General features: G+C 34.3%; 1 protein-coding gene across 1 annotated transcript in view; it reads right to left on the bottom strand.

Moving 5' to 3' along the window:
• Positions 1-23,216, bottom strand: part of LOC150096984 (uncharacterized) — a 103,145-nt gene that overhangs the window by 53,747 nt on the left and 26,182 nt on the right. Inside the window, exons 4-5 of the mRNA XM_090408479.1 lie at positions 15,971-16,106; positions 7,981-8,060 (exon numbers count right to left, since the gene is read on the bottom strand). Coding sequence (XP_090264605.1) covers positions 7,981-8,060; positions 15,971-16,106 — 216 coding nt within the window. The remainder of the gene's footprint in view (positions 1-7,980; positions 8,061-15,970; positions 16,107-23,216) is intronic.

Genomic DNA, 23,216 nt, shown 5'->3' with positions numbered 1-23,216 from the left:
CCGGGGCGTAGGGCTGATCACCATATCCTGTGAATGGTTTGAGGTCTGATGATTAATAAACCCTCGACTCTGCAAGGTAAAAGAGGGAAAGGAAGATGAGATGAGATATATATATATATATGTATGACAACAGCTAGCTAATATTGCAATGGCTTCAGAGTAAGAAAAGTATTGAAGGAATGCAATTTGCAAAGCCTTGAGAAGATATGATTGAGACATTTAAGTTGGTAAGGGGTTGTTACCAGGATAATGTGGAAGAAATTTTTCATAGAATGGATGGGGAGAGGTCTAGAATAAGAGGCTGTCCTTGGAAACTGTATAAGGAGGGTGTGAGCAAGGAAGTAAGGAGCAGCTTCTTTGCTTTGCATGGAGAGTGGATGATGTGGTGAGTGGAATGCATTGCCTGATAGTGTGAATGCAGACACAATGAATGAGTTGAAAGCACACTTTTAGGCTTTTTTTGTGTGTGACAGTGTGCACTTCATGACTTTTTGACCCCACAGATGATTTTGATGAGTCTTTTAACTCCATAGGTATCTGATGTTAATAATAATAATATAGTGAATTAAAGAAGAGTTTCCCTATTGAATGTTTCAGGTAAAATTTATATAACAGCTAGCTAATATTGCAATGGCTTCAGAGTAAAAAAAAAGTATTGAAGGAATGTATTTGCAAAGCCTTGAGAAAATATGATAAGTATATGTGAAAGGATGTTAAGATTTTTATTTTAAGCAAACAGATGAGAAATCAAAAATAGTCAGAAATATAACAAGGACCTGCATTTAAGTTCTGTAGATCTGGAAAAGGGCATGTGAAGAGGCACCAAGAGAAAAGCTGTTAAGAGCCCTATATTCAGTGATGTAAGTGAAACAATATATGGAGTAATATATCATAATTATCAGTGTCCATGGGTCCAAATGCCCATTGGTGTCTGATGCAGTTCTCACTATTTTTTGCCATTCCTTTCTGTCTATTGCTAGGTGGTTCAATTCTTGAAAACTCTTTCCACACTTCTCCTTTATAGCATTTACTCACTTATGGGTCATCTCCTTCTTTTTACACTGTCCTTTTCACCAAACATCAAGGTTGATTTACTGGTATTATGGTTTTTTTTTTTGCATTAGATTCCTTTTACATCTATAGTTCTTCATTTGTTACCTTTTACATCCATCCAATTCAGAGAACGTTCATATAGCATGTTCTTTTGAATGGCAGAATTTGCCTCAGTCTTTAACCATTACCCATGTCCAACATCCACAGACAGAACTTATAAATACACTTTTAAGTACTCATGGCATCAAAGCTGTGAATACTTAAGACATATATTTAGGTGCCTTATTGTTCCATCCATATGGTTAGCCGAGTGGCTATGCACTTCGCAACCATATGCCTAGGAAAGGAGTGTCCTGGGGGTTCAATTCCCATCACTGACATGAGGAGCTTAGGATCTTTTTCAGACATAGCCAAGTTAGCTGGTCTTGGGTGTGGACTGCAGGGATTTTCTTCCCAGTTTATCTGGGGTTTTCCCTCCCACAAGCAGGCAAACTGGCTTCATGAACACATGTGCATTTACAGACATAGAACACACCGGGAGGCATAGGGCTAGCCACCTTATCCTTGGGATGGGTATGGCTTGGAAGTGCTTAGGACAGCTCCATAACAGGCCAAAGACATACAAAAAAGGAAGAAGAAGAAGACTGTTCCATAACTCATTCAGTGCCTGGAAGGTTACTTTCTTTTATCTGAGTTCTTATCTCTTTTTATACAGTCTAAATAGTGCTCATTCACTTTTTTTATCCTCTTATCCTCAAACACTCGAGTTTTAATTTTTTCAATAATAATTATCAACCCATCTCTTTCCTTCTTTGCTTAACTTCAGCATTGTTCTTTCTAGTTCTTCTTCATCGACAATATCATCAGCAAATTTTAAGTTAGTGATTCTTGTATCTTGAAGTGAAATTCCCTGTATACGGTTGGGAATACTGGATCTCCTTGCTTCATTCCTCTTGTTTTCAGGAACCATCTTCTTATTTTTCCATAATTTCTCACAGCAGGCTTTGCATGAGGCAAGGAGACCCAGTATCCCCAACCAAATCTTACAGAGTGGAGAGGAAACCGATACATCTGTTTTGGAATATTTGAGTACAGCCCATGCCACTACAGTTCTTCATTTGTCATCTTTTGCATCCATTCATCCAATTCACAGAACTTTTGTATAGTATGTTCTATTGAATAGCAGAATTTGTCTCACTCTGAGGCAAATCCTGCCATTTAAGTCTATAATTCTTAACTTAATATTTCATGCAAGGTACTCCCATTGCTTGTGAATCCCACTTGTTTGTCTTCTATATTTTTTTTCCCATTTGTTTCCTTATTCTTTCTGTTAATATTATCATAAGTACTTTTTACCCATGGGCAACAATTTTTGCAACCCATTTTGTTTATGGCAATATATAGCATATATTTACATTATAAGTAGTTGTTATAAGCATGATTCTTTTTTTTTTTGATCCATGTATCCAAAAACATAATCATCTATCATACTCCAATGATCAAGTTTCCTAACAGCAATAATAAAATAGCTATCCAACAATCACTGTAAAAGGGATACATTAGACTTAATTAAACTACTAATCATATGTATCCAACTATAATTACTTTCTACAGTTTTAACATACTTGGAGATATTATTTAGATTTATTATATTTACATACTTTTTCCATTTTGTACGAATGTAAAAAAAATAGCATGCATTCAAGAAACAAAATGGAAAGGAGAAAGTGCAAAAGAATTGGGAGAAAGGATATAAACTATATTATTATTATGAAAAGGAAAGGAAAAAGAATGGAATTTCAATTATAGTAGAGGAAAGTTTAAAAGATAAGATAACAGAGATCAAAAGAATAAGCAATCACCTTATGACACTAAAAGTGGCACTAGGGAAAGAAAACATTCTAAATATTATTTCAGAATATGCACCACAGACAGGGTGAGAAAATAGAAAAAGACTAATTTTGGCAAACACCAGAAGCTGTGGTGGATAACATCAGGAAGGAGGAAATGGTAATAACAGGAGCAGACTTAAATGGACATGTGCAAGAGAGGAAGGATTCATAGGTGTACATGGAGGACATAGTTTTGGGGAAAGGAATGAGGAAGGTCACAGAATACTGGAATTTGCAAAAAGTTCAGGCTTTGCTGTGGCCAACACCCTATTTAAGAAGAAAGAGGACCACCTGATATCATATGAAAGCAGAAAAAATAAGACTCAGACTATATTCTCACAAAGGGAATAAAGAGACATATGTTAAAAAATTACAAGACAATTCCATATGAACACATAACACAACACAAAGTTGTAGTATGTGATGTAACAGTGCCAGTATTGAAAAAGAAACAAATGAATTGGAAAAGAGGCTGAGGATCCGGAAGCTGATTGAAAAAGAAAATAAGAGTGAATTCAAAGAAAAGGTTAGGAAGAGAAGATAGCATCTCAAGGAAATGACAATGCAGTAAACACTTGGAATCAAATGCAGAACATTTTGGGTAAAGCCAAGGAAGAATGAGAGGATTCAAACCTAGGAAGGATGGAGAAACTTGGTGGTGCAATGAAGAATTCCAAGAGACTATTAAAAAGAAAAAGGAAACATTTGGGACTTGGAGACAATTAAGAAACAATGAAACCTGGGAGAAGAGGAGAGAGGGATATCAAATGTAGAAGTGAGGAAAGCAAAAGAAAGAAAAAAAATGGAAGAAAATATATGCTGAGATAGAAAAAGAAAACGAAGAGAAAGTGATATATAGAATAGCAAGGCAGAAAAGAAATGCATAAAGGATTTTGAAAAAAACACCATAATAAAAGATGGAAATGAAGACATATTAGTAGATGAAAAGAAGGTGAAGGACAGATGGAAGGAATATTTTAGAGTTGTTCATCATCATTATCAAATTCCTGTCACACCCTAAAGGGGGATGCAGGATATGATAGTACTACATGAAAAATTTACCTCATTACTAACTTCCTATCTACAATTTTCCTCCAAATCAGTCTGTTACCTGTCAAGATTATCAGATCTTATATTTCTTCTAAAGCTCTTTTTACTGTATCAATCCACCTATATCTTGGTCTTCCTCTGGGTCTTTTTCCTGCTAACCTGGCAGAGAACACTTGTTTTGCTAATCTTTCCTCTCCCAATCTTTTTAAGTGACCATACCAACTGAGATTAGCTCTGCTAACACATTCCCAGATGATGACAATGTCAAGTTCTTTCCTAATATCCTCATTTTTAATTTGATATTGCCATTGATGTCATCTGTTCATGTCCCTAATCTTAATTAGGACTCTCATATCTGTGGTCTCTAATTTTTGGTCAAGTGTTTTACTTCTGACCCAGCTCTCAGATCCAAAATTGGCTTGAACACTGTCTTGTATACAGTTAATTTAGTGTTTTGACTATTTTCTCTCTTATCCCATATAAATTTATTCAATTGACTTCCTACCATACTAGCTTTGTTGATTCTGCTGTCTATTTCCATATTTAATTTCCCATCTTCACTAAAAATCATGCCTAAGCAGCTGAAATGTTTTACTTGTTCCATGGGTTCTCCATTCACAATGCAGTTGATATTTCAATGCTTCTGCCTATTCTCATTGTCTTTGTCTTGTTATTGCTGACCTTCATACCATATCTATTACAACAGCTATTCAATTTAGTCAGAAAAACTTGCAGACTTGTAGCGGATTTATTTAGAAGTATAACATCATCTGAATAAAGCAAAGAGCTGACATTAACATCTCCAATTTTGATATCAGGTTTAATACCACTTTCCTTCATAATGTGATCCATATAGATAATGAATAACAGAGGGGATAATGTACATCTTTGTCTCACACCAGATTTAACATTAAACCATCTTCCTGTACTTCCTTCAATTCTAACTGCTGACTTACAACTCAAATAAAGACTAACTATTGCTTGATATAATGCCCCATTGACACCATATAACTGTAGCATATTGAATAGCTTCTCTCTTGGCACCTTGTCATATGCCTTTTCCAGATCGACAAAACTTAAATACAGATCTTTGTTATATTCAGAGTTATTAAAAACGGAAAATGGGAGGAAGATGCTGGAGGAGCATCTCTGGCCCAATGGGCCAGAGATGGAAGTTACAAAGGAAAAAATAATTGAAGCAATAAGAGAAATAAAAAACAACAAGAACCAGGTCCATCAGAAGTAGTAACAGAAATGATAAAAGCAGTAGGGGAAAAAGGAGTAAACTGGACCCAGGAACTATTTAATAAAGTGTGGAAAGAAGAAAAGGTACTGACGGAAATGTAGCTTTGTAATACCCACTAAAGACATTTGAAAGAATAGTGGACAAGATATTGAGAGAAAGAGTGGATATTAAACAGATATAATGTGGTTTCATGAAAGGGAAAGGAGCAACAGATGCAATCTATGTGATGAGACAACTACAAGAAAAGTTCTCGAGAAAAATAAAAGGCTTATCCATACCAAAGGGACCTAATTTACTGGGCTTTCAGAAGGATGGGTGTAATAGAAAAATTAGTGAGGATTATAAAAGCCATGTATGAAAAAACTGAGATGGCAGTGAAAACGAGCATTGGAAGGACAGAATTTTTCAACATCAAAGTGAGCTAGGATCAAGGGTCAACAGTGGGCCCATTTCTATTTGTGATATTTTAGATGCACTCAGTGAAGGAATAGCCAAAAATACACCATGCAATATATTATTTGCAGAAACTTGTCTATCATAGGTGAAACCATCAAAGAGGACCAGAAGAGTTTTATAGAGTGGCAAAATACCTTGAAGGCTAATAATAAATAGGAAAGCTAAAACACAACAAGAGTCCTGGTAATGAAAACATCACTGGAGAAATGATTAAATATGCTGGTGAAAGTATGGTTACAGAAATGCACCAACTATGTAATATGGTATGGAAAGAAGGGAAAATGCCAGAGGAGTGGGTGAAATCAATATTAGTAACATTATACAAGAAAGGAAATAAGTTAGAATGTAAAAATTATAGAACAATTCCCTTGATAAGTCACCTTGGTAAAATAATTATGATCATATTGACAGAAAGATTAAGAACACAATTGGAAGCATACCTTGCAGATGAGCAAGCAGGATTTAGGAAGGATAGAACTACAATTCAACAGATTTTGACAATGAGGTTAATAGCAGAGAAAGCTAGGAGAAAAAACAAAAACATATATACTTGCTTTGTTGATTTTCAGAAAGCATTTGACAGTATTGACCAGAAAGTGACATTAGTAATTCTGGAATCCTATGGAATTGATAAAAAAACTAATAGCTATATTAAAAGATGTTTATCAGAATGCAGTTGGAGCAGTTAGAATAGGTGATGATTTGGGGAAATGGTTTAGAACAAGCAGAGATACTAGAGGGGGACCCAATATCACCAAGCATTTTCATCACACATTTAGAAAGAGCAACGGACAAACTGAAGGAAGATGCAAAAGGAATATCTGTACAGGGAATGAGAATTAACAATCTGAGATTTGCAGATGACATGGATGGAATTGATATAGAAAATGTAGAACAATTCACATATTTGGGAAGTAAAATGACGTACAATTTAGACTGTAAAAAAGAAATAAAGATCAGGAGTGCAAAGGGAAGAACAAATCTGAAGGCCATGGATAACATCTGGAAAAGTAAAGTGATCCGCCTGCAAACAAAACTAAAAGTACTGGAAACATGCATCTTTAGCAGTGTACTATATGGATCATGAGTAATAAATAAGGAATCAAGAAAAAGAATGTGGGCATTTGAAAGAACTTGTTACAGGAAGATTCTAAGAATAGGATGGGTATGGAAAATCACAAATGAAGAGCTCTATCGAAAGATACAACCAAAAGAGAATCTAATGTAGAAGATTATGAAATGGAAGCTGCAATTATTTGGACACATCTGTAGAATGAGTGAGAACCAGAAGATAAAGACCTTTATGTTTGGTATTTTGGATGGTTTAAACAGAAGAGGTAGACCATACAGAGAATGGATAGATGGAATGGGTGTACAGAAACTGTGACATGTGCACTGGACAAAGGTGGAAGAAGATAGTGAAGGAGGCATCGGACACCAACAGGCAGTGAGCTCATGGTTAGTGATGGTGATGATGAAAATACCTTGGAAGATGCTGGTCTGAAGATAAATACTAGGAAAGCTGAAGTAATGGTTAGTGAGAGGGAAAGACATGACAAAGTTAGTATAAAGGATGGGTGAGGTGGGGTGGGTATCTTGAAATTAGTTAGCCATTTTAGGTACCTGGGATTAACCAAAGAGAGAGAAGGCACATGTAACTTGGCAGTCAGAGAAAGAATCAGGGCAGGTTGGACCAAATGGAAGAAGATGTCAGGAGTGACATACAACAAAAATTCACTGAAACAAGTAAAAACAAGTATACATAAATCAGCCATTAGACTGGCCTTGTTGTAAGGAGCAGAGTCACGGGCAACAAAGAGAATACAGTTGAATACAGAGAATAATTGGAAAGAACAGAGATGAGAATGCTAAGAGGGTTAATGGAACATCAAGGAATGGAACACAGGAGGAACAAAGATATAAGGAAGGAGATGAGGGTTAGAAAAATTAGCGACAAAGTGAGAGAAAGAAGACTGAGGTGGGCTGGCCATGTATAGAGAAGACTGGTAGACCACCCAATATAAATAGTCATAACAATGAAAGTGAAGGGTAAGAGAAGAAAAGGAAGACCAAGGAAAATATGGCAGGAAAACATCAAAAGGGATATAGAAGAAGTTGGAATGGAAAGGAAGGATGCCCAAGATATAAATAAGTAGAAGAAAATTAGAAGAATTTAGAAGAAATTAGAAGTAGAAGCAGCAGCAGACCCCAGGACTGTCTGGAACTAAAATGCTGAAAAAAAGATTAAAAATAAATAAATAAATAAATATCATTTAAAATCACCTCTATTTGGCTAGTATATTTCATCCAGTTTTCAAATTGTTGCCTCTCCTTCTCAAGTTCTTCCAACATTTTCTCACATTCTGAAATTCAGAAGAGCAAATTTTATATATTTTAGCTTCTTGGAACAGACATTATTAATGAACAACAGTTATATACTAAATAAATCTAATGTATGTTTTCCCCTCCATCCCTCTCCTAATCAAGGACAATGCTAAAGTTTTAAATATTGGAAAAAAATCTTTTTTAAAAAAGAACAATGAATATTTTAAAAACTGTACATAATTTAAAAAAAAAAAGAAAATAATAATAAATGATTATTTAAATTATACATGTTTTTGGTCATAAAATGTTACAAAATATAAGACTTATTGTTAAACTGACCATAGATTTTTATTTCATACGTATGTTCGTACAATATTGCCTACCGGTTTCGCTAGTAACTGACTAGCTTTTTCAAGGCTTACACAGTACAAAAAAATTATAAATGCAAAAAAGGTTTAAGAATAAAAAAAACGTTAGTACCTGTTAGGTAGCTAAGGTAACACGTTCGCGTGACATTTTTACTCAGTATCATGAACACGTGTTACATGCAAACGCATAATATGATTATTCGTGTACTGTAGTTCTGTTGAACTGAGGGAATTAATTAGATTTTTCCAAGTATCGTTCAGTATGGCCCCTTGATTTCTGTTTAGGTTGCTGCCTGTACGTAGCACTACTGCTGCTTCTTTAAATAATCGATGTCTGTAATCTTCATCTACGTAGAGCTGTTATTCCACTCTATAGCGTGGTTTGAAGTTGAAAAGTGATGTACTAACCTGGAGGTGATTGTTCTGTTGTGATTTACATCGCCAACATGTTCTTTCTGTCTTATTTCCAGACTTCTCGAACTTTGTCCAGGATAAGACCGCACGTGCATGGAATATTATACACACCTGGATATTTATAAAATGGAACACTGTCTTTAGGAGATCTTAGAACCTGTCTGATGTTAGTAGTTGGTTTAAATACAGCCCTAATGTTATGGGCCTTTAACAAACTTACTTAAGGGAAAAATTAGACAAACAGAATCCTACATAAAAAATTCTCAAAACTTTGTTGACAAACTCAAAAACGTGAAGATAACACAAACAGACATAATGGCCAGTCTAGACGTAGTGTTGGATTCTGAATATATAGAGATTGTGAATATATAGATATTGGATTCTGAATATATAGATATTGGATTCTGAATATATAGATATTATTTGCTTCAGAATCCAACATGATCTTCCATCACAAAGGCTAGACTTGTAAATATTATTTAATGTAAACAACTTATTTTACAATTTAATATTCATATAATTACCTTTAATTTTATCTAATATTTAATTATTTAATCAAGAATATATGTATTAATAGTAGAAAAACTCTGTGCTAAAATATTATCAAGCTATTTAGCTTATTTCTATGTTAATATAGAATTTATATTTGATAAATTAACTGCCCATTAATTGAAATGTAAATATTCTTTATTTATTCCTATTTATAGAAGTTTAGCGTTATGCAATACCTCAATTTTATTATGTTTTGTTTTGCTGTCATGGAGACGTATGTAAGTGAGCGAGCACGTTTTGGAACACCACGTGAGGAGAAGGTTTATTGAAAAGAGTTTTAGAAGGAAAATCACAAGAATAATTTAGGCGGGAAGAACAGATATATAAGCGATGAATGCTGAAATTATGAATGAATTAAGGGGAGATTAGATTATTAAGAGAAAGAAAAAGGAGAGGATTGGCATTAGGTTGGAATCGGAGCTTTCAGCATTCGGGAATCACAGTGTGATAATAGCGAGTCGGCAAGTCACTCAAGCAGCTAATAAAGTCTACTAGTCGAGAGGCATAGAATAACAATTATAGCTACGGAAGACAGCTGAGTGACTACTAAATAGACTAGCGATATTTGAGTTGAGATTCAATTTCAGGGCTGACCTTTCAAGGACATACAGAACCTTGAAGCAAAGCACAGAGTTATTAGGGAATAGTAGAGGCTGTAAAATTGAAGTTTACCGTTAGCTGTGCTTAGAAATATATTGCCTAAAGAATTAAATGAATGCAGGAAGAATGAACAGCTGTGCATATAAAACCTCAAGTTAAGGAATTATTGTGTATTGCCTTAATTCATAAGTGATCAGTAGTATTTCATGCAAGAACGTTTGTTTATGTGTATAGTGATCGACGATTAATTCAGTTATTGCTTAGAAGATTTATTTAATGAGTGCCGTATACTGTTAAAGTGTTTACAGTTATAAAAAAATGTTTGTGTGTAAGTTTATGAAGAAAAAAGATTATCGGTAAGATTATTCCAACTATTAATATTTCTATACAGAGAAGTGTGTGAGTTTCATCCTAGAATTTCCTTATATTAACAGTAATTATTGGTGAAAATTAGCTGAAGTGTAAATTTAAAAGTGTTTGTTTGTGAAGAGGTGTTACTGCAATTTTATTGTATTTGGAACTATGAGAAAACTGTAATAGAGATAGCAGAATTACCATTTTCTGAGTTTGTATGACTGTATTGCCAGGAAGGCTGAAGTGTTTCTAATAACTTAATTAGTGATTTGAAGTTAAGTGTAAAATTTGTGATTCTAAAATTAAATGTTTCTTTTTGTTAATCAAAAGTTGTATTTTGCCTGAATCTCTTTTACTTCACCATTCATAAAATATTCGAACCAAAGCGGGTGAATTAAGTTAAGTCAGATATACTCGGCCAGTATATATAATAACAATGTAAAAAGGAAGTGTAATTGAGAGTTGGTTTATCTTCAATTCTTGAACTAATTCAAATATAAAGTGGCGCAGTCTTTAAATATAAATTTTCTTTATATTTGAATTAGAAATCAACTAGCAACCTTCTATTTTGTCTAAGAACATCTTAGTGACTAACAAGTCGGATCCAAGGTACAGATTAAGAAGAAGTAGGATCCAACAGTAGTATCCTTGTTCATGAATGTACCAGTAGAAGAAGTCATGAACATTATCAAAGATCTCTTTCATGCTGATATTACAAAGATGTTCAAGCATTGCCTACAATCAAATTTCTTCAAAGTTAACAACAAGGTATACAAACAATTAGAAGGCCTAGCCGTGGGCAGCCCTCTGTCACCACCATGTGCAGACCTTTTCATGGAGAAATTTGAAAATGAAATCTTCACCAGCATTACTCCTCCTAAACCTTCAATATGGGATATGTAGACGATATCTTCATCATATGACAAGACAACATGGAAAACCTACATATGTTTGTCAATAGAATCAATGCGCTCCACAATAAAATCAAATTTACTCTAGAAGTAGAAAACAACAAACAGCTACACTTCTTGGACATACTAGTTAAAAGACAAGGTAACAATATCAAACTTTCCATTTACAAAAAACCTATGGATACTGGATGATATCTACATTACTCTTCAAACCATCATAGGTCACATAAACAGAGCATCATCCACATGTTGAGAAATCAAGCTAGAAACTTTATCTTCGACGATGAAGAAGTTCAAACAGAACTGTCTCAAATCGCTATAACACTATAGCAAAATGGTTATCCTCGAAACATCATCAACAAATTTCTATACAAAGATAACCAACAAGAAAGAACAGTCTCCCACCAAATTTCAACAGCAGTCATCCCCTTTATGGGTTCAATTTCCACCAAAATTGCGAGATTGTTAAAGGCCCATAACATTAGGGTTGTATTTAAACCAACTACTAGCATCAGACAGGTTCTAAGATCTCCTAAAGACAGTGTTCCATTTTATAAATATCCAGGTGTGTATAATATTCCATGCACGTGCAGTCTTTCCTACATTGCACAAACTTCAAGAAGCCTGGATATAAGACAGAAAGAACATGTTGGCGATGTAAATCACAACAGAACAATCACCTCCGGGTTAGCACATCACTTTTCAACTTCGAACCACACTATAGATTGGAATAACAGCTCTATGCTCTACGTAGACGAAGATTACAGACATTGATTATTTAAAGAAGCAGCAGTAGTGCTATGTATAGGCAGCAATCTAAACAGAAATCAAGGGGCCATACTGAACAATACTTGGAAAAATCTAATTAATTCCTTCAGTTCAACAGAACTACAGTACACGAATAATCATACTATGCATTTGCATGTAACAAGTGTTCATGATACTGAGTAGAAATGTCACGCGAACGTGTTACCTTAGCTACCTAACAAGTACTAATGTTTTTTTTTATTCTTAAACTTTTTTGCATTTATAATTTTTTTGTACTGTGTAAGCCTTGAAAAAGCTAGTCAATTACTAGCTTATTATGGAATATGGAATATAGCAAATTATGGAATATAAGGAATGAAAATTTAAAATTGGTGCAATTGGATCTACAAAATCTTATCTTCAACAAAAATTATAATAGAAGATTGTTATAATAACTACAGCTTATTTAAAAAAAAAAAAAATTAGAACAAATACTATTATAAGCAACTAAACATAGCAACATGCTGAAACTATTTTCAGATCAAATGTAGCATAGCTAAGTTTATTTAGCAATTTTGCAACTTGGATGTTTTTGTGAAACATAAAATAAACGCAAATAGACACAAACAGTAAACTATAAGGGCACTGACACAAAAACATTTGTATCCATTCTAAATAATTAAAAGAGCATGCAAAATACAAGGTAATGGGTGCAAATGACAACCAGATAATGTTATTGACAAGGTTATGACTAACCTCAAGGAATACAATAAATTAAAATTTAGCAACAACAACAAAAAATATATAATATAATATTTCTATTCAAGGTAGAAACAGCATTATTCATATCAAAAATTAGTCAATGGAGAAATTCTTATCAAGAATCTTTGAATGACTCTTGAATTTAAAAGAATTGCAATGAAGCAGTTCCATGTTTGGTTCCAAACAATCACACAGTCTGCTAAACTACATTTCTCATACTGAAGAGAACAATTATAATTAAATATTCTTCTTCAATGTGTGATCATCCTCTGAAACTGAGCTTTAAACACTCCTACAAAACACTAATGATATTCACCAATGTATGAAATTCACTACTGAAAAAAAGAAATTAATACTACATTGACATTTGAGACTGTCTCATGGCTTCATACAAATCTTTAATTTTCACTGTTTACAAAATATCTACTTTTCACAGGACAATATATTCACAGAGAATCATATCTCCCGATAGGCAAATTATGACCATATCAAGACTAGCTTACTGAGCTAAAATAGTTTAATGATAACAACTTGCTATCATAAATGGCTGCATAAGATATGATATATATATATATATATGATTAAAAATTTTAATTACTAGAAGCCGAGAGATACCAAAATAGAAAAAATATTATTTATTATTTGAATGCATTAGTTCCATCATCATTCTAGTTATTAAATTTTTTTTAATCATGTTATATAGCCAATTAAACCCGTTTCATCAAATATATATATATAAGTGCTACAGAATGTAGATGTCAATACAATAATACAATACAGTTGAATACCCTTAAGGATACTCAACTGTTCTACATCAAGTGTGAAAATGATGTTTCATTCTACACTAAAGAATAAAATCCATTTTTTTGCAAAATGCTCTGGTTTTACAAGCTCAAGGAAAAGTTGCTAAAATAAAACAAATAAACAAATGAAAATATATGAATTATATTTATTTTCTTCAACATATGAGAAATCTAACCTAGCAGACCACGTTTTATCTACAAACTTAACTGGAAGTGAATGACACCACTTCGCTGCAATTCTTTTAAATTTTATGAATTGTTCAACTTATCTGCAAAAACATTTTTTTCCAGTCAAATTTTAATAAGAATAATTCCATGGCCATCTCCCAGGTGAACGTCAGATCCAAATCAGATTCCATCAAGGCCAACAGCAGAAAATTTGCCTCCTGTCCAAATGGAAGCTGTGCCTTCTGGTCACTTGCTAAGGCTGTTGGATGAAATTTGTGCTCTCCTGCACTTCCACCTCTCTCTCTCTCTCTCTCTTACATCCTGATGGCATCACTGTTACTTCACTCAAAGATAAAAATGACCTCCTGGTATCACTCTTTATCTCAAACTCCTGCATAATGACCAAGGAAAATCACCTCCTACCATACCAGAATCCAAGCACCAAATGCCTCCTATAGTTTTTTGACTAAAATACATCAGAAAACTACTAAATAACTTGGATACTAAAAAGTCTTCTGGTGCTGATGGCATCTCTCCAATTGTTCTCAAACATTGCGCTCCAGATCTAATACCTATTCTGCATCAGCATCATCTCTATAATTTATTATACATATCTAGTACTTATTCCAGTGCATGGAATCAAAAAAGTTGATAGAATTCTACTATCAAACTACTGACCAACTGCTATTACCTCTGTTCTCATCAAAAAATGGAGAAAGTCATCAATAGTCAACTTCTCCACTACTCAGAGGCCCACCAATTAATCAGCAATCACCAGTATGGATTCTGCCATTCAAGATCCGCAGCTGACCTTGTAGCTTTCTACAGTACATGTCCAGTGGTGAACACATACGTGGAAAGGTTTGGAGAAACTTGTGCCATCACCTTTGACATTTCCAAAGCTTTTAATCGTGTGAGGCATAAAGGCCTACTAACAAATTGCCATCATTTGGTCTCCCTGCCACCCTCTGTAATTGGATAGGCAGCTTTCTCTCTGCAAGCATGGTAGATGGCTCCCTCTCTTCAAGCTTCACAACAAAGCTGGAATGCTTCAATGCTCTATCCTATCACCTATTAGCTATCTCCTGTACATAAATGACCACTAATCCTATCCACAGCTTTGCAGATGACAGTACTCTCCATTCATCCTACTCATTTGAGAGTACCATGCAGTACTCTGACATCCCAGGCTAAAAAAATCACCTACAACTAGTGACTTAAACATTGATTTACATACTTCAATAGGGCAAGGACAACCTTGTCATTTTCAATGCTACCAAAACACAGGCTTCGCTTTCTCCTGCAAATGAGATCCCAGCTCACCTGCCCTGATCCTTAGTAATATCACATATGGATACCTGGGATAGACACATCACATCCAAGAAATTCGGCATTCTCTTTCATTCAGGACCCTACTTTACACCCAACTAACTCTTAACTATATATAAATCCCAAATCTGCTCATGTTTAGAATACTACTCACATGTTTAGGGTGGTGCACCTAAACCTCCCTTAAAATCTTTGATGCCATCCAGAGGCAAACAATTACGCTCATAGATGATCCCTCTCTTAAAAATTCACTTTAACCTCTATCTCACAGGTGCAGTGTTTCGCACTGTGTCCCTTCTACAGGTACTTCCATGGTTGCTGCTACAGTGAATTGGCAACCATCATTCCTCTACTTTCTATTGCACCTGTTAATATAAGAGCAGCAACTGCCAAGCATCCCTTTACTGTGCAAATGCAAACACACCGAAACTACTTCTCTTCTTCCTTGTTTTTATTCCATCCACCTTTGTCCTCTGGAACAGCCTTCCTCATGAAGTATTCCCAAACAACTACAATTCAATGTTTGGTCTCTAGAGCAGGGTGTAAAAAATAAATTAAAAATTCAAAACAGTTCAGACATTAAATATATATATTGTGTTAGGATTAGAGACCATGAGATGGCAGCACTTGTTCAGCCATCTCTCTTCACTGCATGCTGCTTAATTAGTGATAGCCTTGGGCCAGCTAGTGGAGATTGAACTGCTCACTCAGTCTCCAAAAGTTAGATAGGGCTAAACGGCCTCGCCTACTCCCTATACAGGAATAAAAAGACGTTAGCTGATTTTTTTTTTTTAAATATATATACAAATTAATAAAAATATAAAAAAAAATCCTGAGACCACCCATAGTATAAAATGTACTATAGGTTTGTAAATAACCTTTCATGGATGGGAGCAACATAAAAAATTTAAAAAAAAACTGAAAAAAAATGTAGCATTACGTTTAATTCGACGATCAGCTATCTCTGCAGCCTGTTTTGTTGATCTTTCTGCAAACCAGTTGTCTCCCAAAAGTACCAGAACTTCATTGGTATGAACGAGTTTTCCAGGCATCATGGCTTGAGTACCAAAAGGTACCTGTGAAAGAGAAAAATAAGTTTTTATTTTAGAGAAATGAAAAAGAAAAAAAAGACTATATTTCAAACAGAAAAAAAAGCTACAGGAATATATTAAACAGAAATATCTTGAATATTAAGTGGTAAGTCTCTACAACTGTGGGTCTGCTCTGAACATTAGCCCTAGATTTAGGCCCAAGGTCTGGACTCAAATATAGCAGACCTATGAGAAATAATAGAATACTGTTCTGCATTATGTAATTCTATATGTAATGCAAAAGCATGATGTCAACTTACATTTGCTTAATTACTGAAAATTAGTGATTTGCTTAATTAATGATTCTTGTTTTGTTTTTTTTAATCATTTTTTGTATTAACTAATAAAGAGAACTCTCTTTCAATATCAGGTGAAAGCCCTCAGTCAACAATCAAAGAATTTCAAAGCCTTAAACTATGCTGGTGTGTGTGGGGGGGGGGGGTGATCAAAGTTAGAAGGGAGAAGCTTGGTATTGAGTAGTAGAGAAGAAACTTCAAAAAGAAGCTTGTTGAAATCATCACCAAAGAGGGTAGATGAGTTACGTTTAAATTTGTCGAAAAAAATTAACAAAGAATTTCCCCCTCTAATAATGATGCCATCTTGTTCCATCTTGAAGTGCCTTCTGTATTACTAAAGCTAAGCTCCTCCCTTCTAATCTTTCACACAGTTTCAAGCTTTGAAATTCTTGAGATGCAACAGCCATTTAACTATTATTAAAACTGACAAAGAAAGAGGCATTGTAGTTATGGATACCTCTGATTACAACAAAAAAAATCCCTTCTTTTATGCAACAGAACCATCTACCAAGAAAATCATAACCCAGTTAATAGCCAGATCAACAAAAAGAATTATCTACCAGATGAATTTAGTTGAGACAAAGATATCAAAATACCGAAGACTTTTTGGAAGAACCCCTTGTTTCTATGGTCTGCCAAAAATCCATAAAGATGTTCCACTTAGACCCATCACTGACTGTATCAAATGTACTCTTTGTTGTCTAGCAAAATTCTTATATCACAACTCTAAGCATTGATTGGCCATTCCCACTTGTTTATAAAAAAAATTCTTCTGGTTTCTAGACCAAAATTTAAAAAAACTTATCCTTACGGCCCATTTAATATTATGGTATTTTTGGCATTTGACCTTATTTACAAATGTTTCACTTGCTGAAATTCTTCAGTTATTCAGCTTTTCCTCAAGATAAACTCTGATTTTGCCACTTACATCACCTATTTTGTCTGCAAATTTGCTCTCTAGCTTAATTTAATTTTGTAATAATAGATAATAATAATAATAGAACTAGCTTTGATGTAGTAAGTTTTTTTTTTCTACCAGAGGTCAGGCCAATAGTTTTAATGGTTGACCAGTAACTTTAGCATGCCATATAGATTGTAGTGCAGTGTTGTGTCCCACTTTCTTAAATTCTATTAATAATGTACTATATGTTGGGTCCTTCCTAAGGAGTCACGTGGTACCTCTAAACACAAAGGAATTGCTTCAGGGTCGAGCCAAAACCAGTATGGCAAAGTCTTTGAAATCTCACTACTCTTAAAGCATTAGGAATATTTATATTTTTATGCTGTACCACATAAGCTATTAGAATAAATTAAACATGTCTTAATCAAGAAGTGATCTCAAAGGTGTACTATAATGACTACTGATTTGCAATCGTAACCTATAACATAATCTATTTTCTCCTGCTTAGATTCGTATCTTTTTGCAAGTGGTGCATCAGATTCTAATACTTAGATACTCAGATTAAAGATAACAAAGGTTTATTGGACACATTAATACAATTTACAATACAAAGAAACTCAATTCAAAACTTCAATGTTAATCAGAGAAAATTATAGGTATCCTTATTAAGTAAGGATATCAAGCAGCAACATCAATATGTTATTTCACAAACTGACAAAACTTGACTGCAATATTCACATTAATCTTTATATCATATCGCATTACTCAGACTAAACCTTCTAAATACTTTCAAAAACATACACATTAGTTTAACCGTATAGGAGTTGCCTCACTATGTGTTTTAATATTAAGGTGCTACAGTCCTGTCTTAATTATATGAAAGTCCTCAATCTCCCTTAATCTCTTTTATAACATCTTAGTTTTCTTATACACATTATATAGACAAAGAATTTTCAACATTACTGTACGCATGGCGCAAGGCGATTCTGCTTCTGTGAGGTCTGTTGCCTAGATGTTAAACCCCTTCCATGGATTGCCCGTCAGTCGAACGGAGATGTGTTCTTTCAACGTACAATTAGGAGCACGTGATCCTTCCAGCTCGTAAGCAGCATATCCGATTACCACCCTCGGGATTCCTAACAGAACTCTTCACTGATCCTTCATCCGAGCACTCCTGGACAGAGACACTCCTCCATGCAAACATCTACTCACCAGAATACACGAGACCACTAGCCAAGAGAGAAGAGAAAAAAAGCCCTGTGTGTGTGTGTGGGGGGGGGTCCTAACCCTTTTATATCATCTCCCCTATTGGCAATCACCATAACTCACGTAGCTCACCCAACATGCATAATTTCTCACATGTGGGTCTCGTCTTGTCTCATTTGTTTTTTCTAACCACTCACCTCTGCACATGCCATGGGCGTGTGACTGCCTGGGGGCAACCTTTCTCTCTCCGTCGGCATGCCCGTGCACTTTGAACTTTTGTTCACAGCAGCTTAATGCAAGTCATACTACAAACATTGTATTATCAATTCTAACAAAATATTATTGATTTATAACGTATCACTGGCATTATACAATCAAGTAAGTATTCCTTCCTTGAAATATTCACAATCTTTTTTCTTTATAATAATGTAATCTATATTTTACCAGTTGCATACAACACATACCTAGAAGCAAGCATATTCTCTACAAGGTTTTTCCTGTTAAACGATGATAAAATTAGAATTCTTAGGAATCTCAATTTATCAAAGTTTAACAGCAGCTTGTTTCTTTGCATATATGTGTATACTACATATGATGACCATCTCTGAAAAACGTCAAGTGATTATTTTTGTTTATATTAAACTGAAGTTTTACTCTAACATGCTAGTTGGTTCCATAATATCTACGATGTACTAAGATGTAACTAAAATCAGTGGTCTACACTCCCACATCAAACTTCACCATGAAGATAGAAAAGGATGGAAAAATAGCTTCTTGGATTTCTTTCTCTCCTGATCTCCAACTGGTGTACTAATTACCTGTTTATTGCAAACCTACCTTCACTGGCTGTTATATACAGTAAAATTCTGTATGTCATCCATCTCAAAAAATGAGATGGATGACATGCAGAATTTGCAGACAAAATTTGCTGATTAAAACAAAATAGACCTTGACAACATCCTACATATTATGTAATAAATATTAAAATATTAAATACTAAAAAATTAGTATTTAATAATATTAAATATTAAAATATTAAATACTAAAAAACAAACCCGACAAGTTTCGTTAGTCATTAGACTAACATCTTCAAAGGTAAAGATAACTAACAGTTTAAAGCACAAACTATAATATGTCAGGGGACACATTACAAAAGTAGTAAGGATTTCCCAAAAAACTGCTGCTATAATACAAAGAACACTAACATGTATGGATAAGTTGGTGATAGTTCCACTCTCATCATCATCATCAAATTCCTGCCATGTACCCTCAAGGGATGTACAGGATATGATAGTACTACATGAAAAAAATTACATCATTACTAACTTCCTATCTACAATTTTCCTCCAAATCAGTGTGTTACTTGTCAAGACTCCAACATTATCAGATCTTATATTTCTATCGTCTAAGGCACTTTGTACCGTATCAATCCACCTATATCTTGGTCTTCTTCTGGGTCGTTTTCCTGCCAACCTGGCAGAGAACACTTGTTTTGCTAATCTTTCCTCTCCCATTCTATTTAAGTGACCATACCACCTGAGATTAGCTCTGCTAACGCATTCCTAGATGCTGACAATGTCAAGTTCTTTCCTAATATCCTCATTTTTAATATGATATTGCCATTGATGCCATCTGTTCACGCCTCTAATCTTTCTCAGGACTCTCATATCTGCGGTCTCTAGTCATTGGTCAAGTGTTTTACTTCTGACCCAGCTCTCAGATCCATAAGTTAAAACTGGTTTGAACACTGTCTTGTATACAGCTAATTTAGTATTCCGACTAATTTCTTTCTTATTCCATATGAATTTATTCAATTGACTTCCCACCATACCAGCTTTGCTGATTCTATTGTCTATTTCTATATTTAATTTACCATCTTCAGTAAAAATCGTGCCTACGTAGCTGAAATGTTTTACTTGTTCCACAGGTTCTCCATTCACAACACAGTTAACATTTTCAATGATTCTGCCTATTTTCATTGTCTTTGTCTTTTTATTGCTGACCTTCATACCATATCTATTACAAAAGCTATTCAATTTAGTCAGAGAATCTTGCAGACTTGTAGCAGATTTATTTAGAAGTATAACATCATCCGCATAAAGCAAAGAGCTGATATTAAAATCTCCAATTTTGATATCAGGTTTAATACCACATTCTTTCATAATGTGATCCATATAGATAATGAATAACAGAGGGGATAATGTACATCCTTGTCTCACACCAGATTTAACATTAAACCATCTCCCTGTACTTCAATTCTAACTGCTGACTTACAACTCAAATAAAGACTAAGTATTGCTTGATATAATGCCCCATTGACACCATATAACTGCAGCGTATTGAATAGCTTCTCTCTCTCTTGGCACCTTGTCATATGCCTTTTCCAAATCGACAAAACTTAAATACAGATCTCTGTTATATTCCCATGCTTTCTCGACTATTTGTCGTAAAGTGAAGATCTGATCCTGACAGCCTCTATTTGGCCTGAATCCAGCTTGTTCTTCACCAAGCTTTTCTTCCACAATTCTTCTCAACCGTTTCTCAAGTATACTTGCATAGATCTTGCCAGGAACACTCAGTAGGGAAATACCTCTGTAATTCTCACATGCAGTTTTATTTCCCTTTTTATATATGGGTACTATGAGAGCTCTACTCCAATCATCGGGAATTCGTCCCTCTGTCCAGGCTTTCTGAACTATGCAGTGCAGCCACTGTAAGACTCTTATACCACCATACTTCAGCATTTCTGGTCGAATATCATCTACTCCTGCTGCCTTTCCACATTTCAAGCCTTTGATGGCTTTTTCTACTTCAAGTATGGATATGTATTCCTTAAATAAAACTGTTGAAGTCAAACATACACAAAGAACTTACTCGAATGCTATATTTCACACACAAACTTTTCAATACATCAATACTAAGTATGCATACACTCATTGATTAACAATTAATAAAAATACTTATTTTAAGAGCATCAAAATTAACACCTGTTATGTATAACACTGATAGTATTTCATCGCATTATATAGAATACTCTAAATATTTTAATATAAACTAAGTCTAAATTAAACTAAACTAAACCTAACTAAATCTAAATTATGTTTAGTTTATAAATCGATATTGATATTTTTTCAAATAAAAATAAATGAAAAAAAAAAAACTTATCTTTGCAGAGCACTCTCAACAGTGATCCAAGAATATCATTATTTTTTTGCCTTATCAATTAAACTAACAATCTTAAATATTTTCAATGTGATTCCTAACCCTGACTCTCAACCAAAACATCCAAATGATTATAATATACAGTAACTTTTCACACTTTTGCCAACTGGACCTATGGTAGGTTCTTCATTATTATCTTTTCTTTTTTCAAAAATTCTCTCCTTTTTCTACTATAATATTTGTGTATTCGAGTCCAGAGTCCACATATTATTATTATTAGATGGGCAACTCCATGAAGTCTGTAGATTCACCATAAACATATTATTCCAAGCTACAGCCAACATTTGCACTACATCCATCATACTTCACTTTGAACTTATTCACCAACATGCATCCACAATAGATTCTGGCAATCTGTTCCACACACATAAGCAAAAATTATATTCCTTATACCTTAGCTCAATTTTCAGGGATGACCCAGTAGTTCTCTCCCACGCACAAACACACCAGTCCTACACTAAAAAATTTCCTCTATATCAAATCCTACAAAAATATTTAAGGCAATTTCCATGTCTCTATGATACCAACCCTATTCTGCCTATCAAATTTCTATAACCCACAAATCTTCAATCTATCCTTCAACCTTTTGATCCTTTTTAAAACTTTTGATACACATTTTTCTTTTCAATGTGATACTCATTTTTTTATCCTGCTCAAAAGAAAATCATGACATTTATTATTTTGAATCACCTACATTCAGTATTCTTGAATTCTGAAATGAGTTTGAAGATATCACCAGCAACCATAACCTAATCAATAAGACTCGCAATATTTTGTTTCCTGTCCCCACATTAATTTAAGAATATATTTATGTTGTAAATGTGGACTATTCATTAATGACATCCAGCAGGCACTCATCATTATTAATATCTCTGCTCTTTCCTTCAAATTTTCTTGGAACAAGTCCTACTCTGTTGTGTCTCCAATAAGAACTGGCTTTTTGATTTCATCAAGCCAGCTATCCTCTCTAATAATTCAAAGAATTGCTGTCCTTCTCGGGTACCAGTACCATGAGGAGAAACAAAAGCACAAATATATTTTGAAATTTCTTGCATCATTCTATTTAAAATTGGCTACCACTGAAAGAGTTTATCATCATGTTTAGTGTCCATTACTATCTAAAGGCATTGACAAACATCCATGACTACAGCAGGATTTAAGCTCACATCTAACTGGATGGAAAACATAAGACACCTGAAAAACATCATAATCTTCTTCCTCATTTTCAAGTGATTTACTAGTGATAGGTATTGGGGATGTTAAAGGCACTACACCATTTTTAAAAAAGTAGTGTCTTACCCTTAACAGCATCTATAATACACTCATTCTTCTTTATTATGATGCTGACTGTGGATTTTGATAAGTTAAAACTGCATGCTAAAGAAGCCTCACCATTTGTCAGGCTTGATACTGTTTCACAAGGGCTAGATTTTTTTTTTTTTTTTTTCAAATCAGTGGCTTTTCTTTTCC

Source organism: Typopeltis vanoorti, chromosome 18 (genome assembly GCF_054136105.1).
Source record: "Typopeltis vanoorti isolate ZY-2024b chromosome 18, IOZ_Tvanoo_1.0, whole genome shotgun sequence".
Taxonomy (NCBI): Eukaryota; Metazoa; Arthropoda; class Arachnida; order Uropygi; family Thelyphonidae; genus Typopeltis; species Typopeltis vanoorti.
Note: the sequence above shows the minus strand (reverse complement) of the source record. Positions and strands in the feature narration are given on the sequence as shown.